Source organism: Hippoglossus hippoglossus, chromosome 15 (genome assembly GCF_009819705.1).
Source record: "Hippoglossus hippoglossus isolate fHipHip1 chromosome 15, fHipHip1.pri, whole genome shotgun sequence".
Lineage (NCBI taxonomy): Eukaryota > Metazoa > Chordata > Actinopteri > Pleuronectiformes > Pleuronectidae > Hippoglossus > Hippoglossus hippoglossus.
The window spans coordinates 12,321,773-12,349,214 of NC_047165.1; the positions used below are offsets into that span (position 1 = coordinate 12,321,773).

The 27,442-nt window shown below is 43.3% G+C and overlaps 2 protein-coding genes and 1 non-coding gene across 4 annotated transcripts; all 3 read left to right on the plus strand.

The window, feature by feature from the left end:
- Positions 1 to 272: 272 nt before the first annotated feature.
- Positions 273 to 11,335, plus strand: pprc1 (PPARG related coactivator 1). Its single transcript, XM_034608482.1, has 14 exons — positions 273 to 519; positions 3,154 to 3,249; positions 3,367 to 3,516; positions 3,746 to 3,826; positions 3,916 to 5,956; positions 6,521 to 6,574; positions 7,516 to 7,576; positions 7,888 to 7,955; positions 8,183 to 8,891; positions 8,967 to 9,170; positions 9,265 to 9,337; positions 9,432 to 9,553; positions 9,861 to 10,012; positions 10,856 to 11,335. Exons 1-14 carry the CDS (start codon positions 439 to 441, stop codon positions 10,954 to 10,956), a joined length of 3,993 nt encoding a protein of 1,330 aa, XP_034464373.1. The 5' UTR covers positions 273 to 438; the 3' UTR covers positions 10,957 to 11,335.
- On the plus strand, positions 9,657 to 9,792 carry LOC117776103. The gene has a single exon (XR_004616401.1). It is a non-coding gene; the product is annotated as a small nucleolar RNA SNORA50 (small nucleolar RNA).
- A 1,473-nt stretch (positions 11,336 to 12,808) lies between the features above and the next one.
- Positions 12,809 to 26,479, plus strand: oga (O-GlcNAcase). Of its 2 annotated transcripts, none has more exons than XM_034608484.1 (18): positions 12,809 to 13,353; positions 14,365 to 14,416; positions 14,530 to 14,627; positions 14,818 to 14,948; positions 15,034 to 15,205; positions 15,307 to 15,405; positions 15,762 to 16,046; positions 16,162 to 16,320; positions 16,471 to 16,661; positions 16,930 to 17,205; positions 17,304 to 17,507; positions 17,970 to 18,144; positions 21,764 to 21,849; positions 22,937 to 23,041; positions 23,396 to 23,487; positions 24,155 to 24,347; positions 24,456 to 24,615; positions 25,259 to 26,477. In XM_034608484.1, exons 1-18 carry the CDS (start codon positions 13,188 to 13,190, stop codon positions 25,393 to 25,395), a joined length of 2,781 nt encoding a protein of 926 aa, XP_034464375.1. In that variant the 5' UTR covers positions 12,809 to 13,187; the 3' UTR covers positions 25,396 to 26,477. The 2 variants fall into 2 exon arrangements, with proteins under 2 accessions (XP_034464375.1, XP_034464376.1); XM_034608485.1 differs by having other exon boundaries at positions 12,850 to 13,353; positions 16,930 to 17,190; positions 25,259 to 26,479.
- Positions 26,480 to 27,442: the final 963 nt, after the last annotated feature.

Here is a 27,442-nt window from a genome sequence, read left to right on the forward strand (position 1 = left end):
AGTCTATGAGAACTTTATATACAGTCTATGAGAACTTTATATACAGTCTATGAGAACTTTATATACAGTCTATGAGACCTTCATATACAGTCTATGAGACCTTCACTTACAATATGAGAACTTTATATACAGTCTATGAGACCTTCACTTACAATATGAGAACTTTATATACAGTGTATGAGACCTATGAGACCACCACAGCGCAGTGTGGCGCCGTCTCCTCTCACTCAACAGAACTACAAACAAACGTGGCCTGCGCAACCTTTCACCCTCGCTGCGTCACTCTGCGTCATTTTGCCGGGAATGTGGGATCCACGTTTCCTCGTGCCGGCGCAGTGTGTGTCCACTGTGTGTATGTGAGTGTGAGAGTGTGTGCGTGTCGTCGTCACTGTTCATTCTGAAAGCAGCGGAACCGGGGCAGAGGAGTACACTAGCAAGATGGCGGCGCGGTGGGGAGCAGGCGAGGAGATCTTAACTGCGTGCAATGTGGAGTTTTTCTCCATGGACATACTAGACGAGGTAAATGACGAGTTGTGGAGTTTCTTCTCTACAATGTAAACCCACTGTTAGCAACTGTGTGTGTGTATTTTTTAAGTAGCAGGGCAGCGCGTGTTGTGTGTACGCGTGGAAAAGTGACACGTGGATGCAACCGTGGTCTCACGGGTGAAACTTATAGTAAAAGTGCACACTGTTTTGTGTGCCAACAGCCGCACAACTCTCTTGTTGTGTATTGTTGTGTATTGTAACACAACAGATAAAGCTACAGTATAAAGCATGGTGTTTTTGTAGCAGTGTGTTAATGCTAGCTGGTGACTCAGTGTAGCTAGACTCAACCGGCGATGCAGGTTTCCTCCCTTTTTAAAACATCCACCATTAAAGCTAATGAAGTGACAGTTGTGTATATTTACTGTTGGTCGATGTGGCATGTGCACCAGTTGTGTGATCGGTGTGTGCAACGCTCATTTAAGCTGTATCGGTGCGTGTATGTGCTATAAAGCACGCTGTGTCCGAGCCATCAACTCATTCATAACACGTGGTAACCAACACTGCAACATGCTAGTCCTCCATCAGTCAATACTTAAATGCGGATGAGTACTTCTTTACTGTGCTTCACAGTTTTTAGGGGCTTCTGCGTAATATGTTTAGCCATGGGGTAGCTTGTAGGCTCCATGCCAGCACGTTGCAGTACTGTGACATCAGTTTATCAGTGGTGTAGCACACATTCAGTCCTCCTGCTATTTTATATCTACACAACTATTGCATTCACACACAAACACACTTGTGTCACTATCGCTCTGCAGCACCATGTCAACTTTTCATTCAAAACCTGTGTCCACATGTGGTTGAGTCGTGGTGGATCACATGTTGGATTCCCTCACGCATGCGCAGCAGAGACGCCGTTTAATCACTGCACATGCACTTCCTCACTGGGGTTTATAAGTAGGCTTCGTTATGTTTTGTTGTTCTAACTTTTAGTGTCATCGCTGTGGATTTAAAAATCGGGGTCTCTTTGGTTTGTGATTGTAAAAAAAATGCATGGGAGATGTGGTGGGGGATGAGGACCCTGCTGGTGTTTGTTGTAGTACAACACGTGGGCAAGGTGGCCTCCCAGTGGACGGGGTGAGGCCAGGATCAAACATGTCTGCGCATAGACAGCCACACGTGGGTCACTGTGAAAGGCCTCTGCGTTTTTAAAGCAAATAACAAAATGTTATCACTTATTTTATAATGGTTTTCTATGCTTGAGCTAGTGCTGTGTGTGTATATTCGACTTGTAGTTTTTGGAAAGAGACTACAGCTGTTTAATGTTTATTATTTATTAAACTAGTTAAGACTTGCCTATATTCCAAGATTATGTGATGGTGTGTATTTTACGTTATATAGAATGTATAATTATATAAAGTAAGACAGTGTATTGGAGAAGGTCCAGAACATACATTCTCTGATGTTCTTGTATGTTTCTGTAAATGCCTCTGGAATTTTGTTTTCTTCTTCAAGCTTCAACTCAAAGCGTGTGCTCTCTGCTGCCCTGTGGGGTTTCCTTTCCTGATTCTCATTTTCAAGGCCCGGACACTTATTCTTTGTTCCAACCACCAAATAGAAAAGTGAGGTTGCCCTATGATTGTCAGACTTTTGCACAAAGTTAGATTTAATGTCTGAAAGGACGTTTTCTAATAAAATGTCAGTTTTGAAAGTTGACTTTACCTTCAAAGATTTGCAATAGTGATTTAGTTTACATTTATTTGTTGATGTCTGGCTTAACCTAGAAATATCCTTCAATTTATTTTATTTTCAGTGTAACCCAAAAAACAATTTTACAAAAAGATACACCTACACTTATACACATTCCATGAACAAAAAGGGAGCAGGAATAAGAAATCTCATGAATCGCCCCCAAAATATATTTTACATAAATACAGATGGCCATACATTTTTTGATTTCCCTTTTCATAAATCAATTAAACTCATAAATCGTATTATAGTGCCTTCTATCATCCACGTCCTTTGATATTAATGTAAACCGTCAATGTTCATTAAGGTCGTCAGTAGAATAACATCTAGGAAAACGAAGTCAAAGGCACCTGGACATGCTCTTTTAAAAGGGAAAATAAGTCAAACTTGTATTGAAAATGCAGCCCAGTGGTTGATGTGTGGTACTACAATGATGTTCAACCTGTGGACCATACTCAAAATTACTTTCAAAAAACTGTCTGTGAAATTACACTTTCTATCAAATAAAATCTAATTTATCAATAACGTTTTATTTGTATAGCCCATAGTCACAAATCACAGTTTGTCTCATAGGGATTAACAAGGTTCCACATCCTTTGTCCTTAACTCTCAACAATAAGGAAAAACTACCAAAAAAAACTATTAACAGGGGGAAAAAAACATAGAAACTATAAAGCTGCTTGTAACTCAATAAATAATTCCTATAGGTTTAAGTTGTTTAAAATGTGCACATACGATTAAAGCAGTGGGCTGCTCTCGGATGCTTTTGTGAAAGTCTGTTAGCTGTCTCTAATGATGTGGTCATTAAACTTTGCTTGCCACAATCATGTACTCGTGGGTGGCTTCCTGCAGATAGTTTTTGCCTGAATCATATTTTCACTGTTCTTTTTTTTTTTTTTTCTCTCTCTCTTTCTCCTCCAGACTGCAGGGCTGAGCTCTGAAGAAACGATGGAAGCCCTTCAAAGCTGCTTAGACCCCTCCATCCTTTCCATCTTTGAGGACACACCAACAATAGAGGCATGAACTTCAGTATTACAGCAAACTAAGAGACATATGATGTTTAAGCCCTGTTCAGTTGTATGTTTACACTCCCCGAGGTTCTGGCTTTGATCTCATTTTGATGTTTTTATTTAGACCAAAGGACTGGACGAGGAGAGTGAAGCCACGCTGCTAACTGCGCTGACGGAGATCCTCGACAATGTTGACGATGAGAACCTGTCGCCGTTTGACACACTCCCTGACTCAGACCTGCTGTCAGGTCAGAAGGGCAGGGAACACTCTCCGGTTAGTGTCCAGCTGTCGTACATAACTCTGTCTCACTGAGTTCTGCTCTAGACATCACCCTTCTGGCCTCTGAGTTCAGGACAGAGAGAGTGAAGTGGGGTAGAAGGACAATCTGCTGACTTCTGTGGATATAAATATACTTCTTGTTTACTTTGTAAATGTACAATTTACCCCTAAAGTCAATAAGTAATAAATGTCCTCATGCTTTTTGCTTTATTTGACTTTCCAGCTCAGGAGGCTGCTGTGTCTGTCCCGTTCCCCTCCTGAAAAAGATGCATTTTGTAGCGGAAGACCCACATCAACTGGAAAGGTACATTGGCACAATAATCAGTTGGTGTGTAAACTTGAATAAGAGAAAGGACTCAGAGTTTGACATTTTCCTTTCTTTTCTGCACCCAGAGCCTCCCCAGGATACTGGCAGACTCTCTCCAGAGGAGTGATGGCGAGGAAGAAGACGATGGCTCCCTCAGTCTGAGCCCATTGGGACATGCTTCATCTCCTGACAATGACTTGTTAGACTGGGGAGGTGCTACCCTCCCACTTCCTGTAATGTTTGAACAGGACGGGGAAGATGGTGTTTCAGTTAGCCTTGCGGACTTGGTCAGACACATGCACCCGTACTGTATGGCCATTTGTGTCGAGGATGACGACGGGGAACAGATGTTGCCCGAAGGAGGCATCTTATTCGAGGTTGTGGATCAGGGGGAAAATGGTGAACCCATACTGGCCATCCCAGACATGGAGCTCCCGGTATCTTTGCCACTTATAGAGCAGTTTTCAGAAAATGAGCAGAAACTTGCGGAAGAGGTGGACTCTGACAGTTCGGAGCATATAGTCGTTGATGATGATGATGAAGATATAATTGTCAGCGAGGCTCCAGTGAAAGTTGCAGCCGCTGCAACACCAGGCCTGTGTACAGATGTTAAAGATGAGACAATCGTAGAGAGACAGAAGGAAGAGGTTAGAGAGAGAAGCTCTTCCAGGAGAAAAAAGAAGAAGAAATCTAAGAAAGAAAGCCAACCAGAGCCTGTGGAAGTAAGAGTTCTCAGGAGTGGTACATTGAGAAAAACGGCACAGGAGGTACCACGAAAGCCTGAGAAAAGATCAGTCAAAGAGAAGAAATGCAAAGTCTCAAAGGTTCCTGTTGCCTCGACTCCAGCTTCTTCTTCCTCTGTGAAACCTAAGAAACTAAGCCCATGCAAAACTGAAACAAAAACATATATCACCACTACAACACTATTGCCTAAACGTAGGGTGCAAGTTCCCTCATATGCATCACCCAAACAGGCTCTGTTAAGGGATGGCCCAGGAACGAGTCGGCCAAGCTGTTTACCCACAGCAGTGAGCTCCCAGCAGCCCGATGGATCCCCCGAACAGCTGGCCCCATCCCCCGAGAAGCTGGAAGTCTCATCAGCAGTTCCCTCTGCTGTCCCTGTCACTCTGTCCTCAGAGAGCCCAGCAGCTGCTCCTAGTCCCACAACACCTGAGATGATAGGACCTGTTTGTGAAGCCCTCCCTCTTGTGGCCACCGCAGTCCCAGAGCCGAAACCCAAATCACTTAGCCTAGCGGAGTATCGGCGGCTCCGACAGCAGAAGAAACCAGCGCCGATGGAAAAGAGAGACGACAACAGCACCAAGTGGCCCAGCCTCCCAGAGCTTCCGAAAGAGCTTCCCCCAATTCCCTGCCTGCCCGACCCCACCCCCAAGGATCCTCGACGCCCCAACCCCCAAGCAGGCAAGAAGGAAGTGGAGGAGGTCAAACCTGCATGGCAGCCACGGGGACCGGCTGCACCGCCCACCCCTGAGGCACTGCTGGTGCCACCAGCCTACATGATTGCTTCATCCAGCAGAGTTTCCACTGCTACTCCAGTTCCTAAACCCAAACCTTCTCTACCCGAACAGCCCCCAGTTCCTTCAGTGAAGGATTTACCCACACATCAAAGTACTGTTGCTCAACCGGCAGCACCTCAAAGTTCTCGGTCTCCAGCATCTTTAAATCAGGCCAATGGGCTCATGTCATCAGCAGATGGAAAATGTTCTCCTGCGCTTTCATTAGGAAATAGTGAAGTCGATGAAAAGTCCCAAACTCAGCTTGAGTCTCGAAAGTCTGTTGAGCTCACTAAAACCACTACAGAGCCAATCAAACCCACCACTGCCCCCAGTGTCCCCCAGAAAACCACTGTTGTTTTCCAAAAGTTGCCTGACGTAACCAATGCCACCACATTCAACCGCCCCATCACAGCTGATATTAAATCCTCCAGACCAACGGAGTGTGGCACCCAGCTCTGCTCTTCTCCAGCTGCACATCCTTCAGACTCTCAGAGTCTAAAGGCAAAACCTGTTCTGCTTATAACAAAAGAGAAGCCCACTACAGCAGTGAAGCCCCAAAAGGTGAAGAACCCAACACAGGAGCTGATTGAGTCTTTCACCAGTGAGATAGGTGAGCATAAAGATGACTGCTTGTCTTGATTGATAAAACATTGGCTGATAGTATTTACCATTTTACATCTGTTTTTTTAGGTTAGCCGTGTTACATCTTCATGTGGATAGATATCAAATATTTGGACATTTGCATTCTCACATACAGCCTCTCCTGATAATTTCCGGAAATGTCCAAAGTTCAGTGCATGTCTGAAAATGGCTCAAGTGACATGCATAATTAAATTGCCATAATGGTGTCCTCTCTGGAGCTCTAGCCCTCACTTCATCTGATCCAGTAGTGTGCTGATGTGCAAATGTAGGAAATGCTGTACCTGCTGTTAGTGCAGTATAATATGTATAATGTACAGTGGTGATAGTGTAAAAATCATTTCACTTGGCTTGTCCATTTTCAAGAATGTTCTCTGAAGTCATCCTACACCAGTCTGACACCACTGTAATTGAACCTGTACCGTTTACTATCGATCTTATTTATGTCTTTGGTCTGTTGCAGCGTGACTGTAACACATTTGTGTGTATGGGTGTGTTTTGTGTTATAATTCATAATGTAATGATCTTTGTGTAGGAATTGAAGCTGCTGATCTGACCAGCTTACTGGAGCAGTTTGAGGAAACCCAAGGTAATCAATAATGGCTGATTTTTTTTATTTTTTTTGCTGTGATTACGGAAGCGCTCTGTTTAGATCATGTTTGACAATGTTCCACTTTGTATTATTTTGTCATGCCTAGTTTCTGGCTTTAGGGTGGTTCTTCTTGCCAATTGCTTAGTAGCTCAGATAGTGTTGTAACAAGCTAAATGCAGTCGCACTATCCGTTTTCATGGTTTTGTAACCGCAGGAAGTGGAATACAAGACAGCAGCACTACCTTTGGTTAACAGCTGTGGGTTGGTGGGTAGAATGAGTTTGATTTTACACGATACTCGGAGATTAATTAAAGAGCTTTACTGGTCACAACAAATATACTGATGTTGAGCATATTTGTAAGAGCCATCATCAGTGAATTTAGATCATTAGCGAATAGCATGTGCAAGGTCTGCCTCAGAGTTTATAGTCCGACAAAAGTGCCCTACAGTAAAGATACTTATGTCAGGATGTTCTTATTGACTCAAAGCTTATCTGACCCACCTGGAGAGGTGTGTTTAACACGATAGTAGGGCACTTCATAACGGCACATTTCTTTTTGGTCTACTGCAACATTTCCCGTTTTTAAGAGCTGGCTGCTGTGTGTGGGGCGGAGAAGCTGCTTTGTGCTCCTGCCTGCTCAGCTGCTGGAATTTTGCCCTGTCCGCAAATCCATTTAACTCTCACCCTGCTGTCTTTGTTTGGGCTGATGTACAAGCCCCAACTCGAACAAGTGCTTGTACTTCCTGTTCCATCGCTCGTGTCAGATGCGTTTATGAAACACAATAACTTAATACACTGACCATTTAATGAAATTCTTTTGTAAATACACTGAAATAAATGTGATATTCACATATCCACACAGTATCAAGTTTGTGAGTTGTTGGTGTTACACGCTCCCTGTCCTCTGTTATTTATTCACTGTCCCCTCTCTCTTCAGCCAAAGAGGAGCAATGTTTGCCGGAGGTCTCTGGTAGAGCAGCAGCTGTAGGAAACTCAAGGTGAGTTACCCTACAGCCCTCAAGCTGCTCTGTGTGACTGATGGGGCAATGGTTTCTCTGGAAACACCCAGGGGATGTGAAACCTGTTTGCAGTGTGTTTGTGTGAGAGTGTGTGGAGGTGACAAATGCCCACTTTTTTGCCAAGACCTACCGTAAAACCCCAACTGTTCTGCCCACAGTGATGGTCTACTCAGGTCTGAATTTTTGCAACCTATTAAGCTTGTATTTTTGTGCCTAGACTGGACCAACCGAGGTGAGCGCTGCACTGTTTACTAGCGATGTTCTAACACGCTCCTGTGCTTACTTTGCAGTTTTGAGTTGGCTCCAGAGAAAAAGGTTGTGGAGCGAGTGAGAGCAAATGACCTCTTAAGTACTGCAGGTAATTCAGCATGTTATCATTTGGCTTCAGAATGAGTCCATTAAGTCTAATCATTCAAATAGACGCATTTCCTTTTGTTCTGCCCTTGTATGGATTCTGTTCTCTCTGCGCTTCCAGTATTAAATACGCACAGTCATTAGAAACTGTAAATCTTGATAAGACACAAAGGGCCCTTTGCACATGTGTTTGGTATAATTGTGGTGCACTTTCTTTCTCCTTTGCCCCAGCTCTTACTCCTCCAGCCACTCCTCCCCACCAGATGTGGAAACCTCTGGCCCCTGTGGCCCTGCTGGGGAAGAGCAAAGCGGCTGAAGCCTGCAAGTCCAGCCCCTCCAAGATTATCCAGATAGAGGCTCGGCCTCTGCCCTCATTCAAGTCGCGCAGTAAACCCACTCCCGCTGCCGCCACTGTCGACCCCGACCTGGCGTGCATGGACCACGACTATTGCCTCCCCAACAAAGGCACTTCTGCTGGAGAGCCAGGCAGACGCTGGAATGTCAAACCGCAATCATTCATCACTATTAAACCCATCATGCAACCCACTACAGTCATCGCACAGACAACGCCAGCTGTCCTGGCACATTCTGTCCCGTCTACTACGAACCCTGAGTTCACAACCAAAACTCAAGATTTCCCACTGACGGATGACCTGGATCACAGCTCCGTTCTGGAAACTCCTGATGCTTCTCCTGCTCGGCAGGAGACCGATTCCTCTGTTAAAGAAGGAAGCCCCAGGGGAGGGCCATTCGGCAGGACCTACCGTCGTCATGCAGACTCTCGCACACCCAGCCCCACATTTAGCCCCAAAGAAAGGACCGGAGGCCGGTCCAGAAAGAGAAGATCCCGCCGTTCTCCCAGCCCTATGTCCAGTGGTTCAGAGTCAGACTCTCATTCCTCTAGATCTCGGTCTAGATCACGTAGTCCAGCTAAGAAAAGGTTTGTCCCCCAGTCAATACATCTGGTTGATTTCTAGAAGGTGCAAGTTTCCTCACTTCCTTTTTCTTCATTTAGGTATTGTCCCCGTAACTCTGAGAGCAGTTCCAGCTCCTCATCCCGTTCATCATCACGGTCCTCTTGCTCTGCGTCCCGCTCCCCTCCCAGGAGGAGGAGGTATTCGTATTCCTCGTCTCATTCTGGCTCATGGAGTTGTTCCAGGTCGCGGTCTCGATCCCCTCAGAGACAAGCACAGTGGAGTAGGAGCAAGCCATGGTGCAGGTACAGTTTATATATCATGCTCTTCTAGGGGATAGTCCTCATACAAATACTTTTGACATGAAGTTAAAAAATGACTTCATCTTGTCTTCCTCAGTCCCTCATATGCACCTAGCTATGGTCACAGCGAAATGGAGGAGCCGGTGAAGAGATGCAAGGAAAAAGCCATTGTAAGTTAATATTAACCTGAGTACACGCATGTATAAGCAAATTCTAGTATTGTTAAATTAGATTATCTGATTTACTTTGTTTTTTTTCTCTCAGGAGGAGCGACGGGTTGTTTACGTTGGACGAATCCGTGGTACGATGACCCAAAAAGAACTTAAAGAGCGCTTCTCTTACTTTGGCGAGATCGAAGACTGCACCTTGCACTTTAGAGACCACGGGTACGAAGATAAACCATGACAATTGGACATTAATTATACATTTCTCTAAAGCATTTATCAGGGGTTACTGTTGTAATTTTCACAAGGATATAATATGAGCTAATTGCACGGTCTTTGAACCTTATTGGTCTCATCTGTGACCTCTTGGGCAAAGCTTCAGTGCTAAAGCAAAGACTTGTTTATAACTGGGGCCTCCTGGCAACACCTCCAGGTTGCTCTTTTAAAAGCAAGTGACAGCTCAAGACTGAACAAGGCTTCTTCATGGTTTTCACTGGACAAATGGACTAATATTTTGTATCTTTCACAGGGACAATTATGGCTTTGTGACTTACTATGATACCAAGCATGCTTTCACGGCCATTGAAAATGGGAGCAAGCTGCGCAAACCTGACGAGCTGCCATTCGATCTGTGTTTTGGCGGAAGGAGACAGTTCTGCAAAAGCAACTATGCTGACTTGGGTGAGGCACGGCATCAAATCGACAGACACCAGAGAAGTTCCTGTAGCTCCTTCCCAGAGCCATGTTAATCCATTCAAACAGTGTCGATGTGGTTTGCAGAAGATTAAAGTTATTGGCTGCCGTTCATCCTGATTGTGTTTTCACCACAAACTAAATGCCACTGAGAACCGTGGTACTTTGTGAAGTGCTGCCAATAATTCTAAAACTTGGCAGATCACATGGTCGCTGTTGGACCATCACACGACGGGAAGAAGGCAGATTGTTGTTTGACTTTACTACAAAGTCTGTTTTTCATGGCTATTAAAGCAGGGCGTAGAGCTTATGCTACTCAAGAGACTTATTTTGTTTGTCTTGCTTAATGTGGAGGTTTTATTGACCCGACCGTTCACAGCACACACTACACATGGTTTTTAACTGTTGATTCTGATGATATATCACAGCCACATTTGACTTGGATCATTAGATAGTGACAATTTTTTTTTTTTTTACCAATTAACTGTTTTACAAAGAAAATATTGGCATTGGCTAGTTTTTTAAACCCACTCAAAGATATCAACTCCTTTCCCATTGCCAGTAGAGGAGTTTTTTTTCCCCCTGGTGAGTCATGGTCGATGTCACAAATGAAACAGAAGTTCTCACCTCGTTGTCTTTTCATTGCTGCATTTTGCATGATACAAAGAAAATCTCTGTTCTGTAGTTTCCCCAAGATGTAAAAAAAACCCCCAAAACAATAAGTACTAAGTCATTCATGGCTATTTACACGCCACCGCCCGGATATTCCTTTATTTGTCCTTTGTCCCTTTATTTGAACGCGATACTGACTTTCTGTCTTTCTCTTTTCAGATTCGAGTAGAGAGTACGATCCATTGCCTGTGAAAGGCAAGTTTCATGCACTAGACTTTGACACTTTACTGAAGCAGGCCAAGCAGAATCAGAAGAGGTAGCAGGAGGCCTGCAGCAGGAAGCAGCTGACACTTACCTCAGAGCCAACAGCTGGCTCCTCACCTGCAACACTGTCTTTACATTTTAGTTGTTGCTTTAGTTTCTATTTTGTTTTGTTTTTGTTTCTGCAAGCTAACACCTTCTATTGAAGTGAAGATTTGTAAAGAAAAGTAGGAAAAGAAGTTCAAAAAAATAACTACGTGAAATCAAATAATTTTTTTTAAATTTTATTTAAATGTAAAATCAGATTTGAATTGTATGGACAGATGATGGTTTTTAAAAAAGGGTGAAAATAAGTGGATGGAGCTACCTGGTTCCTGGGAAAGGATGTAATACATCGACATGTACTACAAACCTTAATTAAAAAATGAGAAAATGAAACATGTTGTGGGTTTTTTGTTTAACGTCTTTTAGAAGAAAGACTAATGAATTTCACAAGAGAACAGGCATAAACTTGAATGGCACTCGGCACATACCCAAGGATCAACCGTCTCTTGTATTGAATCATTCTGCATGAAATTTCACACACGCATTGATATTATTTACCCTAAATGTGCCTGACTCTTTTCATCAAGGTCTACAAATTATTCCCTGGGATAATAGTGAAAATGTTGGGGGGGGGGGGCAGCTATCTCAGCATTAGAGAAAAAACTTCCTGGATCTACCTCAACATTAAATTTCTTTTCTGGCCCATACCACATCGTTCCAAATTTTCTGGAAATCTGTTCAGTTGTTTTTGTGGAATCTTGTTAACAAATAAACCAACCTATGTACAAATGAATTGGGGTGAAACATAACCTCATAGGTGGAGAAAACGATGGCTGAATTTGGGTGTTTGGTTTCAGGGTTCTGAAAGTGTTATGTTCTCTCATGGCAAACTTTGACAAATCATAGCAGGAAACGAGCCAACCGTTTTATTTATAAAGCACATTTCATACTCAGGTGGATTCAAGGTTATGTGCAGAAATAAGTTTAAGGACTAGGACTTGAAATGTGTGAAATAGCAAAAATACAAGTAAAATGCTGGTAATAAAATACAATGCTGGTACAAGTGAAGCGCATTTCATGGACAATAGCTTGTTTTTCTGAGTGTTCCAGTATGCGATGACGGTTGGCTGACATGCAAAAATTCCAGGTGGCTGTGAGTAGCTCACCTAAAAGGAATGCACTCATTATTTCACCTTTGCTCTCCTGCTGTGAGGAGCCAAACAAAGCACCAGCTTCCATCCACCGAAGCACACTGACTTTCTACTGGGCAGCTGATCACTTTACTGGAAGGTATGGAGGAATCCTGCCCAAGTATAACTGTATATACTTCCTGGTTGTTGAGAACACAGCATGCCCACCTTTCTGACAGAGAGACAAAGACCCGGGTCACAACAACAGAGGCGAAGCTCCTCCCCTCTGTTGAATGTGGGGCTGGAGCTCGGCTGCATAACTAACATGGACTAGAATCCCAAGATATTAGAAAGCAAAGGAGATGTTCAACACAGAACCACTGAGCAGCGAGTTATCTGAGGTGCTGCAAGAAAATCAAATGAATGAACAAGCATTAGTATGTCTTTAAGTTAACGCATATTATTAATCTTATTTACCGGAAATAAACCAAAGTTTTTCTACTCTTTAGTGTTTTAATCGCATGTCTCCTTCCTTATCCAGGCTGTATACAGGTGTAAATGCTGTCATATAGGATAAGAGATCAATCAGCTGTTTGCAGCTTATATATGGTTATGAAAACACGTGTTTGTATTTCTCCTAACTTTACCCAGAGGCTGACATGTGGAGCTCTGTCTGGCGGTGTTGTCCATCTTTTACGCGCGCTGACATCTTTGTAGTGTTTTGTCACGCGGGTCCAGTTCTGACTGGTTTGAGCTGGTCTCCTGCGCATGCGCACTGGGTGTAAACAGGAAGACGCGACAGGACGAACCTAGGAGCCCGAGGAGACGATGATCGCAGGGGAAACTACCAGCGTTTACTTTTTCTCGAAATATTAACTACGACATGTTTTGCCACGCGCTCGCTCACTGCAATTCTGTTCGCGTTTCCCAGAAGCAGCCGCTAAAGTTTGGACATTTTTAGATAGACTCGCCGATACCGCACGCGAGCTAACGCCGAGCAGACAGCGACGCGATTTATCTCCTCCAGGTTGTGTCCGGCTTCACCCGCCGTTCAAAACACAGCTCCGTTGTCTCTGTGCAATTCGGTGGCTTCACACCGAGCGTGTTCGAAAGCAATGGTGCAGAAAGAGACGACGCTGGAGGCGCCTCCGGTGGACGCGGAGCCGAGCCCCAGCCCTGTCTCCGGAGAGGCTTGCGCCGAGGCCCCCGGCCCGGTGGAGGAGTCCGGCATCGGAGTCGAGTCCACGGGCCACAGGAAATTCATAAGCGGGGTCGTGGAAGGTAAATGTGACAGTGTCGAGCTAATGCAAACAAAGGTTCATGTTCTGCAGCCATAAGGCAACGAGACACTGCAGTGATCCTGTGGGAAAGGATGGTGATCATTGGATTCAGCTGCAAGTATCCTGTGTAAAAGCACATTAATGATAAAGGGGCAGTAGATCAATACATTCTAATTTACATCAATAGCAATTCTATGATTAATTAGTAAAGTATTTAGCTGTTTATTAAGTGTTTCTCATTCTCTGCTCATATAGAAGAGTTTGAAACCACAACCTTCACTCAGGCGCAAAACTCTGTCTTTACAGCTAAATGAAATGATTATTGTGACAATTATAGATACCCACTGCAATTCTGTCAAGTAAATTGTGCATGCAAATTATAATCGGTAGTTTTTACATTGAATTCATATTTAAGGTGGGCAGATATCAGGAGACAAATAAAAACACCAAACATTTTTAGGTAACATCTGCATTAACACAAAGAATAGTTTGTATTTGCCAATGTCATTTTTCTAATTAGTTTGTATGTATGGCTTTGGGTCAGGTTTAAAACAAGGACTAAAAAATATCTTCTCTAGTCATGTGCCAATTTTATCTGTCCCATGTACAATGAAAAGTGTTGGATGAGAGGAACAGGTCAGCTCAGCAATAGGAGCAATGCCATGGTAGAAAATTAAATAGATCTCAATATAAGTCAAATACGATACTATATACATATGAGTGTGAGGATGCTAATGGGAAAGCCCAAGTAGTAAGTGTAAAACCAAAGTGACAAGTGCAGACAAGTTGTTACAGAGGTAGAGTGAAGCTTATTATGGTCGTTTGTCATACATTTAAAGTTTTTTTTTTAAATAAGTAAAAATACCATGTCACCATATGACACCTCCAGCCCAAACCTAGGGTCAAAGTGTTAGTTATAGCACTAAAACAGCTCAGTATGCACAGGAAATGGTTGTTGATTGTCAGCACTGTATACTGCATATAATACTGAATGTATTGTTTCCTGATGCAGGCTTTTATGGTCGACCATGGACGATGGAACAGAGGAAAGAGTTGTTCAGAAGGTATGGTGAAACATGTTGGCCTTATTGAGTGATGCAGTGATGTTGAAATTAATGATGTTATATGTAGATGTTTTGAGTTGTTATATTTGCTTCTTCAACAATGCATTTCACAGGCAGCAGAAATGGGGACTGAACACATACCTATATGCACCCAAAGATGACTACAAACACAGGATGTTCTGGAGAGAGCTGTACTCAGTGGAAGAAGCAGGTGGGTGTTCACATCACAACAATCTTTGCATCAGCTGTTGTGTGGCAAAGAAAAAAAAAAAAACTGCCTGGTTATCTTAAGTTAAAGAACAGTCAGTATATTCCATATTTTAAAATGTGACATAAAACTTTAAGATAGGTTAAAGCACAAGAAGGCACTGAGTGAGTGACTCTCCCCAACTGTCTTGTAGAGCAACTCATGACTTTAATTGGTGCTGCTAAGGAGCATGGGATAGAGTTCATCTATGCCATTTCTCCTGGACTGGACATCACCTTCTCCAGTCAGAAAGAGGTTACTGCTCTCAAAAGGAAGCTTGATCAGGTAATGCAACATGTGTAACAACTCTTCTTAATAACCTCAAGAGTTCAGTGTATCTTACCCTTTCCCTTCCCCTTCCCCTCCGCAGGTTACTCACTTTGGCTGCAAGTCATTTGCCTTACTTTTCGATGATATCGACCACAACATGTGCCCCGCTGACAAAGAAGTGTTCAGCTCATTTGCACACGCTCAGGTTTCCATTACCAACGAAATCTACCAGTACCTGGGAGAGCCCGAATCCTTTCTATTCTGTCCCACAGGTACTTCACAATTTAGCTCTAAATCCTGCACTTATGTCAAAAACCTGTTTTGATCCACGTGTTTATTCATGCTTTGTTTGCTTTTGTGCCTCGGAATACAGAATACTGTGGAACTTTCTGCTACCCAAATGTCCCTCAATCCCCCTACCTCCACACAGTAGGAGAGAAGCTACTGCCTGGTATTGATGTCCTGTGGACAGGTGAGTCTGGGGGGCAGTTTGTACTTCTTCACTGAATGAACACCATAGGTATGGCTTAGCCGTGTACCATACAGCATTCCTAGAAATGCACTCAACAAAACTCATCGTCCTTCTCATCAGATCAATTAGTATACACACCACCTCCTTTGACGTCTTCTCTCTTTTCTCTATTGCAGTACATTCCAAAAAGCTACTGTAAACACTTTTATTAACCATGATCTGATGGGGGCATATAGACCAGGCTAAACACAGTTTCCTGTCAGCTGACTAACACCATTACTTCTGTTGAGCAAACCGTAACACACATTACTGAAGTAGATAAAATGTCTAACTGAGATATGTTTTGTTTTCCGAAGGCCCCAAGGTTGTGTCCAAAGATATCACAGTGGAATCAATTGAGGAGGTGTCAAAAATCCTCAAAAGGGCCCCAGTGATCTGGGACAACATTCACGCCAATGACTATGACCAGAAGAGGCTTTTCTTGGGTCCATACAAGGGCCGCTCCACAGAGCTCATCCCCAGACTGAAAGGAGTACTCACCAATCCCAACTGCGAGTTCGAGTCCAACTTTATAGCGATCCACACGCTGGCCACCTGGTACAAGTCTAACATGAACGGGGTGCGCAAGGATGTGGTCATGAGTAAGTATGAGCCCATACATGTACTAAAGTGTGATGTCTCTGTGTGGTGTTCATATGTTGGAATGCAGGTCATTCATCATTTCTGTGTTTGTTTCTCCATCTTGCCGTTCACCAGCTGACAGTGAGGACAGCACAGTGTCCATCCAGATCAAGTTAGAGAATGAAGGCAGCGATGAAGAACTGGAGACAGACATGCTCTACAGTCCACAGCTCGCTCTTAAACTGGCTCTAACAGAATGGCTCGGGGAATTTGGTGTGCCTCATCAATACAACAGTATGAGCAGTCTCATTATTATATTATATACTCAATGCCTTTGTCTAGCTGTACAAGTTGAAATATGCTTGTAGCCTCAAATTTGATATATATATCTATTTGTTGGACTGAAGAGAACAATGCAGTGAATTTGTTCTCTGTCTCCTTCAGGCAGACAGGTGCCTCAGAGTGGTGCCAAAAGCACAGTTATAGACGTGTCCTCCATGGCTGCGCCGTCTCTCTGTTCCTCCACTACAGTCACAACTGTGTTCCAGCAACCCATCATGTCTCCAGCCATGCCGCCTCTCTGTCTGGATTCGCTCTCACATCCCTTGGCCAAAAGACCTCAGGATGAAGAGGAAGTAAGGAGGATTATTGTTACCATTAGAAAACTGTAGCGCTTGTATTACCCATATACTTGCAAGCTTCCTTTATGAATAAGGCTTCTTGTTTATGTGGATTAAGTCTCATTCATGAAGTTAAAAGGATTTCATTCTCTCTGATCAAGTTCTTGTGCTTGTTTTTAGCTTTGTGATTTTAAATTCACTTCCTATCTTCACAGATTTGTTTATTGGGGAGGACAACGTCTGTATTTGGTTTTACAATTATTTTTCAACTTCACTTGTGCAGGTGGAGGTGGAGAAGAAGGACTCAGATGAGGAGCCCATGGAGATGGTGGTTGAGAAGCAGGATGAGCCGGAGCCAGAAGCTGAAGCAGACGCTGAGGAGAAGCATGTTGGTCCTATTTTGGCCGACAAGATGGCCGAGGACCTGAAGCCCATGGATACAGACAAGGAGAGTCTGTCAGAGTCAAAATCCCCTGAAGAGTCTCTCCAGGAAGACTGTGGAAGTGATATTGCCCCTATGCAGACAGACGACCAGCTCAAACAGGTGCCACTACCATTTGTGAGTTTCTTTTTTTCTTCACTTGTCTGAAATTGAAGACAAAATCAAGTTAGAATTCCCTACAAAGTTATATTAACGCTGACTGCATGTGTCCTCAGGATGTGTTTGTGCCTGGGCCCAACGAGACGCCCTTGTTCACAGCAGAGCCCCTCACAATTGAGGACCTGAGCTTGCTGGCAGAGCTCTTCTACTTGCCTTACGAACACGGATCCAAGGCCATGCAGATGTTGAAGGAGTTCGACTGGCTGCGAGCCAACAGCAGCGTCGTCAGTGTGAACTGTAAGGGGACGGAAAGTGAAAAGGTGGGTTAATACGTTGATGTTAACACTTGAACTGAGTAAGAGGCGGGAGTCTTATCTGTGAAGACTAGTTCATCATTAACTGAACTTGCTTGTGATGTTTGCTGAAAACAAAATGGTGGATGTGTACTACCCATACTGCCCATTGGGTGGTGTGGTTATGACAGGAGATGGAGTGTGCTGGCACCACAGATCATGGTGTTCTATGCTTCCCTTATAGAGCCCTTTCTCTAAAGATATATTTGCTGGTCAAAGTCAGAAGTTCAGATGTTAACAATAAAATTATAGATGTCACGTCACAATTGTCATCACAACCTGGCCTACTTAAATAAAACCGAACTATGGCACACCTGTGCTTTTTGTGAAAATGTCTGCTGTACAAAAACAAATATTACAAACCAAAATGAGTTAGTGTTGTGCTTTTGTCAACATTATCTGTTTACATTTCCAATCGCTGTGTGACAGGTAGAAGAATGGCAGACAAGAGCAGAGACGTTTGAGGAGATGTGCTGCTCCGTCATCCAGATGTTCACACGTCTGTCCAATTCCGCCAACCACACCATCCTGTACGACCTCTACCCTTACATCTGGGACATCAAGAGCATCATTTCTATGGTCAAGTCTTTTGTCCAGTGGTTAGGTATGTATGAGGTCAACCATAAAGTGCTTACTTTTAGAACACAGTAGCATAGCAGTAGTCTGATCTTAAGTCAGGGAATCCTGACTTTTACAATTTTAAAAACATACTTACTCACAATCATATTTTTAAAGACATTTCAAATTATTAAAAAGGAAAACACTTATGATTGATTATTTAGCTGCATGGATTGTGTTGCAGTCCAGTGCTATGTAGTAATGCAAGGCAAATTAATAACACGCACATGTTGCACAGTCTGTTAACGGATGATAATACTACAGATGAAAGACGTAGAGAAATACGGCTGTTAGTGATTTTGGCCAACAGGGTGAGAATCCAAGTAGTGGCTAATAGACACCTACGGGCAAATGCATCGCTACCTTAATAGTTATGGTTCTATTTAGAACATTTCGATTGTTTTTTCTTTTTCTTTTTTCTTTTGTCTGACTGAATGCCGCTTGCACTGCCAGCCTCGTCCTGATTCACTCCATAACAAGCTGCTCCATGTTAGCGATATCTAAACTGGGTCTCTGTGGCAAACATCCCAGCAGGGTTACTGCTGCTTGCTGTGTATCCAGTAACATCACTGCTGCATTCCCACACAGACAACACTTGCTTCCATCCCTCTGTCTGTGGGGATGGGCGCCAGGGGGGGCGCCCCCCTCCTCCATGCCCTAGTGCGCACGCGAGCTTGGAAAGCAAGTTGACTGACTGACTGTGGAAGGCCATTCTGGTGCATAAACTGAAGTGTCTGAATTTGTCTTTTCAGCTGGTTTTAACACAATCCATATGGATATATTACAGGAGACTGTAATATATCCATATATATATATATAGTGTATATATATATATATATATATATATATTGTGTTGTTGCCTCACTAAGTTTTCTCTAAAATGAGGCTGTGGAATAATTTAAATAATATCTGCTGAATCATTCGCTCAAACTGTATCAGGATGTGATCCATCACCTTATAAAAACAAGGATATTGTTTCCTTGTTCAGACGTGGTATTGACATCTTTCCCTAGAGATCCAATCACAAGTGGACAGCGTTGTGATCAAATCTCACTTCCCCCGCTCTATATTCAAATAAACACATACATTTGTGTTCTCAAACACCAAATAATGTTGTTTTTATCCAGTTTTTTTTCCCGATGTGTCCCAGGAAAATGTTTGTGTGTCGGTGCGAGTGAGAAAGAGAGAAAGCCGGGTCAGAAGGGACTGAATTAATGAATTAATGTGTACATCTATGAAGAAATTTGGATTTATTTTAAGAAAAGTATCAAGCAGTGCTGGTCAGTGGTAGCAGTAGATAGTGTATCGGTGGCTACAATCAAATCAACGTAGGGTCCGATGACATCAGCTATAGTCGGCTGTCCTTCATATGTGGCCCAGGACGCATTTGTGTTCACACAGTGAGAGGAATGTGGCCACATGCGTCCCAGACCACCACCTTTGGGTGCATTCACACCTTTACTTTGCGCTGACCACTTGTGATTGGATCACTCAGGACGAGTGTTAATACCAGGTCTGAACGGGGTCTCTCACTTTCTCCTTCTCCCTTCACCTCCCTCTTTCTTTCCCTCTATTCGATGGTGCACAGTGATGCAGTTTGAGTGACAATCAGCCCTGTGATCACATCTCCATCTTATTCCTGGAGTGTTGTTTTGACTAGTCCGAAGCACCAGCATGGCCTGTAGGTTACTCCCCGTAACCCAATTTCATTCACAGGTTTCTGTCCAACTATGGTAAAGCTGAGGACTGTAGCTCACAGTACACAGCAGGCAGCATACCCACACTGGCATAACCACATGAAAGACCCACACTACTGGATAAAAACATCAGTAAATTGAGTGTATAAATAAAAAGTCATATTCTTATTAACAAGTGGAGTATTGTTAAGTACCTAACTGCTGACTTCTGTTGTTGCCATTAGCAGGTTTTTGCATCAGTCCACATGTTTTCCCCTTTATAGAAGCTGTGCAGCCGGCAATTAGTCACAACCTCCCTGGTTATTGTATTGAGAATACTTACTAATAACTATTTTCTACTGTTTTCTCCCTTCACCATGTACAGATGGAAGAATCCACAGTACAAGTTTCTACTGCTATTGGATCGACAGTAGCCGATGTCTGCACAGTGCAGGCGTTGTCCCTTCCTTTTGTTTGTGTTAGCAAATTTATTTTATAATTTTTTTTCTTTAAATGTAAAAAGATTTGATTTGGAGGAAAGGAAGCAGCCCTCCGGATGAAGTCACATTTTGGGCAGCGATTTTTAGCTTTGAAGTGTTAACTCCCAAATTTCTCCCTTTGGCAGCTTCTCTCTAACTTGTTTTTTTGTTTCTGTCAGTAGGCCCATAGAAATGGCGCAGACCAGCCCGATGCACATACTCAAGGGAATTTACACTTGGCTTTTAAAATCTAATCGGGGCACATGATCCTCAAACTACACAGGGATATATTTCTGACTGTGTAGCTACAGTCTGTGTGTTCACATACATGCAGGATTGGACCGTGCAACAGGTAGAGTTGCATGTTTTCTGCAGAGCTGTGATTGTGTTAAAACAATGCCGACTGAATAGATCGTTCGGGTGGATGTAAACCACTTAGAGATCATTCTTTTGTCCATTTTGTGGTTTTCACTTTGGGGTGAGCAAGTTCACAGTTCCCTCCTGTGGGTGCATCTGCGTGCTGGACTGCGTCAGGTCGACAGAGGAATTGTTTTAGCGATATAGTGAAGTTCATATGTGAGGCAGTGGATGTCCTGCCCGCGCGCTGCATGTGTCTGGTCACATGACAGGAGTCCTCGTCAACCAGGGTTAGAGCAGCATCAAAACTGTATACGACCTCTATGAGCCCTGAGTGCTTTTATATATATACTGCTATTTATATGCTTTGTCCCTTCTACATATTCCATGATGTTTGGTTTCTCTGTGGCTTTTAACAGAAAGCCAAGAGGCCTTTTAACTCAGGGACTGCTCACACAATCATCCCCTCTCGCTCCGTCTCCCTGGTTCGACGACTCCGTCATATGACGAGGCAGATAAAATGAGAATGTGACTTCACACGGGGTGCTAGGATCAGTGGGGTGACGGCAGCTGAAGCTTACCTTTGTAGTCTATAGGGAGTGTGGGTTTTGTTTCTGAAGGTCAATATAATATTTATGAAGCCTGTCATCTTATCAAATAAGTATAACACCAAGTGGGCTGAACTGCACTCAATTCTGTTCTCTTTCCAGTTTTTGGAGAGTGTGCGTGCATGAAAGAACTTATCTCTAAAGACCTGCATACCGCGTTCTGTGGAACAGTTTGAATAGTTGTATTGACACAGCGAAGGTCTTAATTTGTCGAGTTTTTAAAAAATAACTTATATCTCGAATCCGATTCCGCCTTGAAAACAAGTAAGCTTTAGTTGCTGGAGCCCCTATTTTATCAAATATATTTCCTCTGAATAAAATTCCAAAATTAGGCCCTTTTTATTTTTTAATGAGTAAACCAAAATAGATTTATTTATATGGATCATGCTATTAGACACATATGACCCCATCTCCCTGCTCCCTTCATCTGTGTCAGAGAGCCCCATCTTGTGGTAACAATGTCCGCTTGGCTCTGCTCCTAACAGGGTGTCGTAGTCAGTCCTCAGCACAATTCCTTAGAGGAGACCAAGAGCCCTGGGCCTTTAGGGGAGGTCTAGCAGGAGAGTTCCAGGTATCTAATGCACTGAATGTACAGCTATGGAAAAAAGAGTGTTGTGGGCAAAGAAGGCGATGGTAATATGTGCGGAGGTATGAAGGGCTTTGGTCTGTCGAAGGTGAGCTGATAAGAACGGGTCGGGCTTCATAACAACGAGGTTCCTTCCCTTTCACTTGTTCTCCAAACACATTCATGTCCTTGTTTTACTTTGGGATATTGTCAGTGAGTGTGAGGGGAATTGGTGCCCTGATACCCGTCCTGACAAAAACAGGTTACAGTCGGTTTGGCCTTTTCTGATTGACATCATTTCAGTTTCTTTCAGCAACTGCCCAAGGAGATGCTGCTTTTCCCTAGCGCACGCAGCGCAAGCGAGCATGGCTAGGTTTTTATTTTCATGACATCTCATTTCTTTGCAGGAAAGCACAGCTCACAATTTACCAAGCCAACCCTTTGCAAGCGCACGCGCCAGCATCGCAGCGCCAGCGAGTACGCAAGCCTGTTTGCAACGGGAAAACTCCATGATCAAACGCAGCTGTCCAGTCTCAAAGTCAAACCTCCATACTTGGAGAGTAGCAACACTCATGATAGCAACTGATCTGCTACTGAATGACTCAGTTAGCTCACATTTAATTTGCCCCTCTGGTTTTTTTCCTGGAGTTCTCTCTGCCTCTCTGCGCCAGCATCATTATTTTTCTCAACAGGAGGGTCCCGCGCAGCGAAATATTGCGATGCCTTACAAAAGGAAAAGAAGCATCTCCTTCAGCCAGTAAAACCTTAGTCAGACCAAAATACCACCCTTGTCTTATTATATTTGAAAAGCCAATAATGTCTGTACTTGTTGTGCTATGTTCCTTTAGCAAATTGAGAAAGACGTGATGTTTGCTCTCGTTGTCTACTGTCAGATCAACAAGGAACATCAGTTTACATAATTATGATTTTTTTTGTTTTAATACATGCCGCTCCAGAGTGCTTTGCTCTCTTCTATAGTTCCTTTTGGTTTGACAGTGGCTCAGCTGCAGCAAATGCACAGTGAGGCATTCAGCCCAAGCAGCCCCCCACCTGGTCTCAGTGAAACTGAACCTGTTTCTTTTGATGCCCACAGAGATTGTTGCCAATAGATGGGGCAAACGATCTTTTCTACCAACCACCACCTTCAATACCAACCTCCAAAATCTATTCCTTAAGGCCCTACTTTCCCAAAGATGAGGTAAGATGTTTGTGCATTTTAGGCATGTCCTCATGCACCTTGAGGTATTTCGTCCTTAAGTGCCAACAATTACTGCACATTAATAATGTTTATGAATGTATGGCAGCGGAAATTATGTTGGCTAGTTACAAGTATTCCCAGCAGGCCTGGCCTAGTTAAAGCTGGGAATGCTGAGTCCCACAATGTTATCCGCCACTGCAGTTAATGAATATATGTGCTGAATGTAAAGACAGCTTCAGAATGTTTACTTTTAACGGTTTCTTTATGCATATTGAGTTTCTCTTTGACATTTTTTGGTTCAACTCGTCCACCACAATAACGGCTATATTGGTCGTTTTTTTTTTTTTTTGACAGGGTGCTGTTTATAAAATCTGTAAAGAAATGTACTCTGAAGGGACGGAGGAGGCTCCTTTCTCGGATGACGATCCAGACCTCATAGGAGACAGGTAACACATGGAGATGTATTTGTTTAAAATCAGCCATGACCAACTACTGAATACAAATCAACATGGCTGACAATTCTCTTTTCAGAAATGTCCTGTCTGAAAAGAGGATTGGCTACGGAGTTTACCCGCAGTGTGCTTTTCACACATGAACAACACAGTGGGAGATTTTCTGCACAGGCGTGTTTAAAAACGGCAACAAATCGTCCGCATTATTCAGGCGAGAGGTGGTGCAGCCGGATGCAGCAGACAGAGGCAGGAAGCGACGTATTAGCTCCGCTGCGGAGATCACGTGATTTACTTGACAACAGACAGACACCATTGTCGGCTCTTATCAACACAAACTCTTGACATCTGGGTGTGTGTGGGTGTGTGTGTGTGTGTCACCGCTTTTCAACCAGGAGATATTTGTTTTGTTTTTGTTTTTGTTTTTCATTTTTGCGTCTGTCACCTGTTAGAAGCATAATCAACCCCCCCGCTCGCTTGTGGGGAATCCAGCAGGATTCTTTGTTCTCTTCGATGCTTTGTTCTCACATCGACTCCTCCTCGACTTCTACTGACATTACGATAGGAGGCCAGGCGGAGCGCCTCACTCTGACATTGGCCTCACTCACACAAACACCCAAATACAGAGTGCATGTCTGAAAGCAGCTTTACTGTTTCCTCACAGGTTAGTGGGAGGTCTCCTGAGCCTGAGTTCAGACTACGGCTTTGTGCTCGAGGACGATGAAGGGATCTGTGGCTACGCTCTCGGTACAGTGGATGTCCAGCCCTTTATCAAGACATGCCAGTTGAACTGGATTCCCTTCATGCAAGATAAATACCACAAACCTGACTGCCAGAAGGACCTCACAGAGGCCGAGGTAGGATCTCAATCCATCTCTCCTAGTATCGTTAATCCACTCCAGGTGCAGTGTCTCCTATTGTTGAATTTGACTTAACCACCTTTATTCTCTCTGATGTCGCTGCAGAAGATGATGTTGAGTTTCCACGAAGAGGAGGAGGGTCTTCCAGACTCTTTCCTCTCCAACTTCCCCTCTCTCATCAAGGTTGACATTCACGCCAAGGTGACAGACCCCAGTGTGGCCAAAAGCATGATGGCGTGTCTTCTATCTTCTCTTAAAGCCAATGGTAGGTGTCTGAAGTTTTGACAACAATGGTCTGTGGTGTTACTTGTATTAACTACAGAAAGAACATATTGTATTAGTTTCATTAGGAACACGGTTTAAAAATATTAAATTTAACCCCAAAACGTTTACTCAGTGTCACTGCAGCTGAAGTTTAAAAGAAGCTCACAGATCTTTATCTAGTTGAACCGTGAAAATGAGACCAGAGTCCAAAACAACAAGCCTTTTACTGAGCTGAGTTTTCATAGCACATAGTTAATCCATGTTATGGTAAGAAGCTTCTATTTAAGACCATATGTTTAGACATTCTGTTTGTATCATGAACCCAATGAACTGAAAATGCTAATTATGTGTCTCAATGGCTACATTTAACATGCAGTAAAAACATAAACATAGCATAACATTATATTTGGGCAACAATTTATCCCATAGAAATAATAAATAATGTTCATGGAGCAAGTAATTGAAAGCAAAGTACAAAAATGAACCCGAAACCTTCAAAGCACGGACGAAAATAACCTTCTCTTCCCTGTGACATTGGCACAGGTTCATTACTGGTCAGGGACACAGGAGATTATTGTCAGCTGAACACCATGTTTGCCCAAACTTGTTTTTGTCTGACTTGTTTTCTTTTGTTCGACTCCCAGGGTCCCAGGGTGCTTTCTGTCAGGTCCGCCAGACTGACAAGAGAATGTTGGACTTCTATAGTAAGCTGGGATGCTTTGAAGTGGCTAAAATGGAGGGCTTTCCCAAAGACATCATCATCATGGGACGCAGCTTATGAAGAGTCACCCTGCTCCAGTAAAAGACAGAGAGAGCAAGTCAACGTGGCTGAAACATGTTTGCTACCTTCGTGAGAAAAACTTCCATGATGATTTTATACTACATTACCATCTGGGCGATCCCCGGGAGACCTCTTTTTAGGATTTGTGTACAGAAGCACAGCAGTCGCACACAAATTCCCCTGTGCTGCCCTCAGATGCTGGATTCAGCAGAAAAGAAGCCAAAAGGTTGAGGAGTGATCTGTAGTCAGTTGATTTGAGCCGACATAGAAGAGTGGGGCTCTAGCATAGATTTCTGGGGTCTCACCTCTCATAGACCTCCAGGAGGCAGAAGGCGATAACTGTAAGCCTTTTTTTCTGATTTCATCTAGTCGCCATTACATGGATATCGCCCGTGTGCTCGGACGCAAAGAGTCTGTATCTGAAATGGAGGCAGAGCTGTGAAATGAGGGCAGCCTGTATCTCAGGTAGTGTCTCACTACCCCCACGTCCTGCTTTCCCAGCTTTGACGCAGAGAATAGCACAGCTGTCGATATAAGTAGGACACCTTTATACAGAATGTGAGGTGCTATGTGAGACTTTGCCTTCTTTCATCAACACATCATGATATTTCCAATTCCTCCAGCAAAGCCTATTAGTGGCTTATTTCTAACCAAACATGGTGATGCAGAGTCTGCACACATGAAGGGTGGAGACTTGTAGTTTTGGGGGTTTGTGATAAAAAATCGTTACAGACCAGTAAAGTATTTGTTGAGACTGTGAAATACTCAGCTGGGACACCCTCTGAATTTGCTTTCTAGTAGTAGTAGACATTTGGAAAACAATATAAAAGCTTCTACAAGTTTACAGACCTGGTTCTCGGCCTGTTTTTGTTCAGCGCTTTGCTTTCGGCCAATAGTTTTTGTATTTTATCATTCAGCTGTTTATTGCTTATTTCCCCTTTGAGCTATTATTGCCTTTTGGTTCATTGCCTTTGGATTTTCGGTTTATATTGCAGACCTCCGGTGTCTTCTGTGGAGGGCTGTCAAACACAAGGTTTAGTTTGGACATCAGGCTTGTTGTTGCTCAAATTCAAGAGACACAGCCCGACACTGACAGTCACTTGTCTTAGTTTTGTCTCACCAGATCCCAAACTCGGTCACAGACATCCTCCAGTAAACCTAAGCTGACTGACAAGGTTTATACTGGCAGAGGAAGCTCTGACGAGCATAGTCTCGTTAACTAATGTAAAATTATGCATTTACTATATGTACAATTTTTAAGTTTTGTCTTTCATAAGTGTAAGTAGTTAAGATTTACTTGTTTACTTGTATATTTAGTTCATCTGCGTTCCTCTTCTGCTTGAGAAAATCGACATTTCCTGATAGCAGTACCCAGTGTGACCAAAATCCTGATATTTTAATCTATTAAAAAACATTTTCCACAGTTTACTTACATCAGGTTAAATAATAAAAGGAATTTAAAAAATACAGAAGCTTTAAGCTCCTACTGTCCTAAAGCAGCTCACGTCTTCATAACCACTAAATCTGCAGTTTCTAGATCACCATTAATTATCATTTATGATCAGTTTACACTGTTGTGTGTCATCCGTCTTCCCTCCCTGCTTTGTTTCCAACATCGCACATTCTCAAATGAATGTCCTCAGTCGAGCCTCGGCGAGCGCAACCCTCACCGAGGTTCTTAAATCTTGTCACCAAAGTGGCACTGGCTCCCGCACTGTTGAAATGTAGCTATGGGAGTATGAAGCAGAAATTCCTGGGCCTTCTAAGACGTGTCCGTTGAATGTTTCATATTCTGACTCATTTCCCATTTTGTTTTTTGTAAATCTTATATAGTTGATTAAATTAAAAAAGCACTTTGACTATAGATAGGAGTGTTCTGTTGGTTACCTGAGGATCATCAGTTGCTCTTAAGTAGCTGCCTGCCAATGTGATGTTTTATACTGTGTACATTCATCATGTGCATGAGGTGTATTGGATTTGCTGTGGCATTAGATTGACCTCATCTTACGCTACAAAGAGGAAGAAGCATGCCATTCACCTCTAAGAG

What these genes read in the sequence shown, in the direction of transcription:
- pprc1 (XM_034608482.1), top strand. Translation starts at nt 439, where the DNA reads ATGGCGGCGCGGTGGGGAGCAGGCGAGGAGATCTTAACTGCGTGCAAT. An exon ending in GTCTTTCACCAGTGAGATAG is followed by an intron (nt 5,957 to 6,520) that starts GTGAGCATAAAG and finishes ATCTTTGTGTAG; the next exon opens with GAATTGAAGCTGCTGATCTG. An exon ending in TGACCTCTTAAGTACTGCAG is followed by an intron (nt 7,956 to 8,182) that starts GTAATTCAGCAT and finishes CCTTTGCCCCAG; the next exon opens with CTCTTACTCCTCCAGCCACT.
- oga (XM_034608484.1), top strand. Translation starts at nt 13,188, where the DNA reads ATGGTGCAGAAAGAGACGACGCTGGAGGCGCCTCCGGTGGACGCGGAG. An exon ending in TGTGCCTCATCAATACAACA is followed by an intron (nt 16,321 to 16,470) that starts GTATGAGCAGTC and finishes TGTCTCCTTCAG; the next exon opens with GCAGACAGGTGCCTCAGAGT. An exon ending in AACAGGTGCCACTACCATTT is followed by an intron (nt 17,206 to 17,303) that starts GTGAGTTTCTTT and finishes ATGTGTCCTCAG; the next exon opens with GATGTGTTTGTGCCTGGGCC.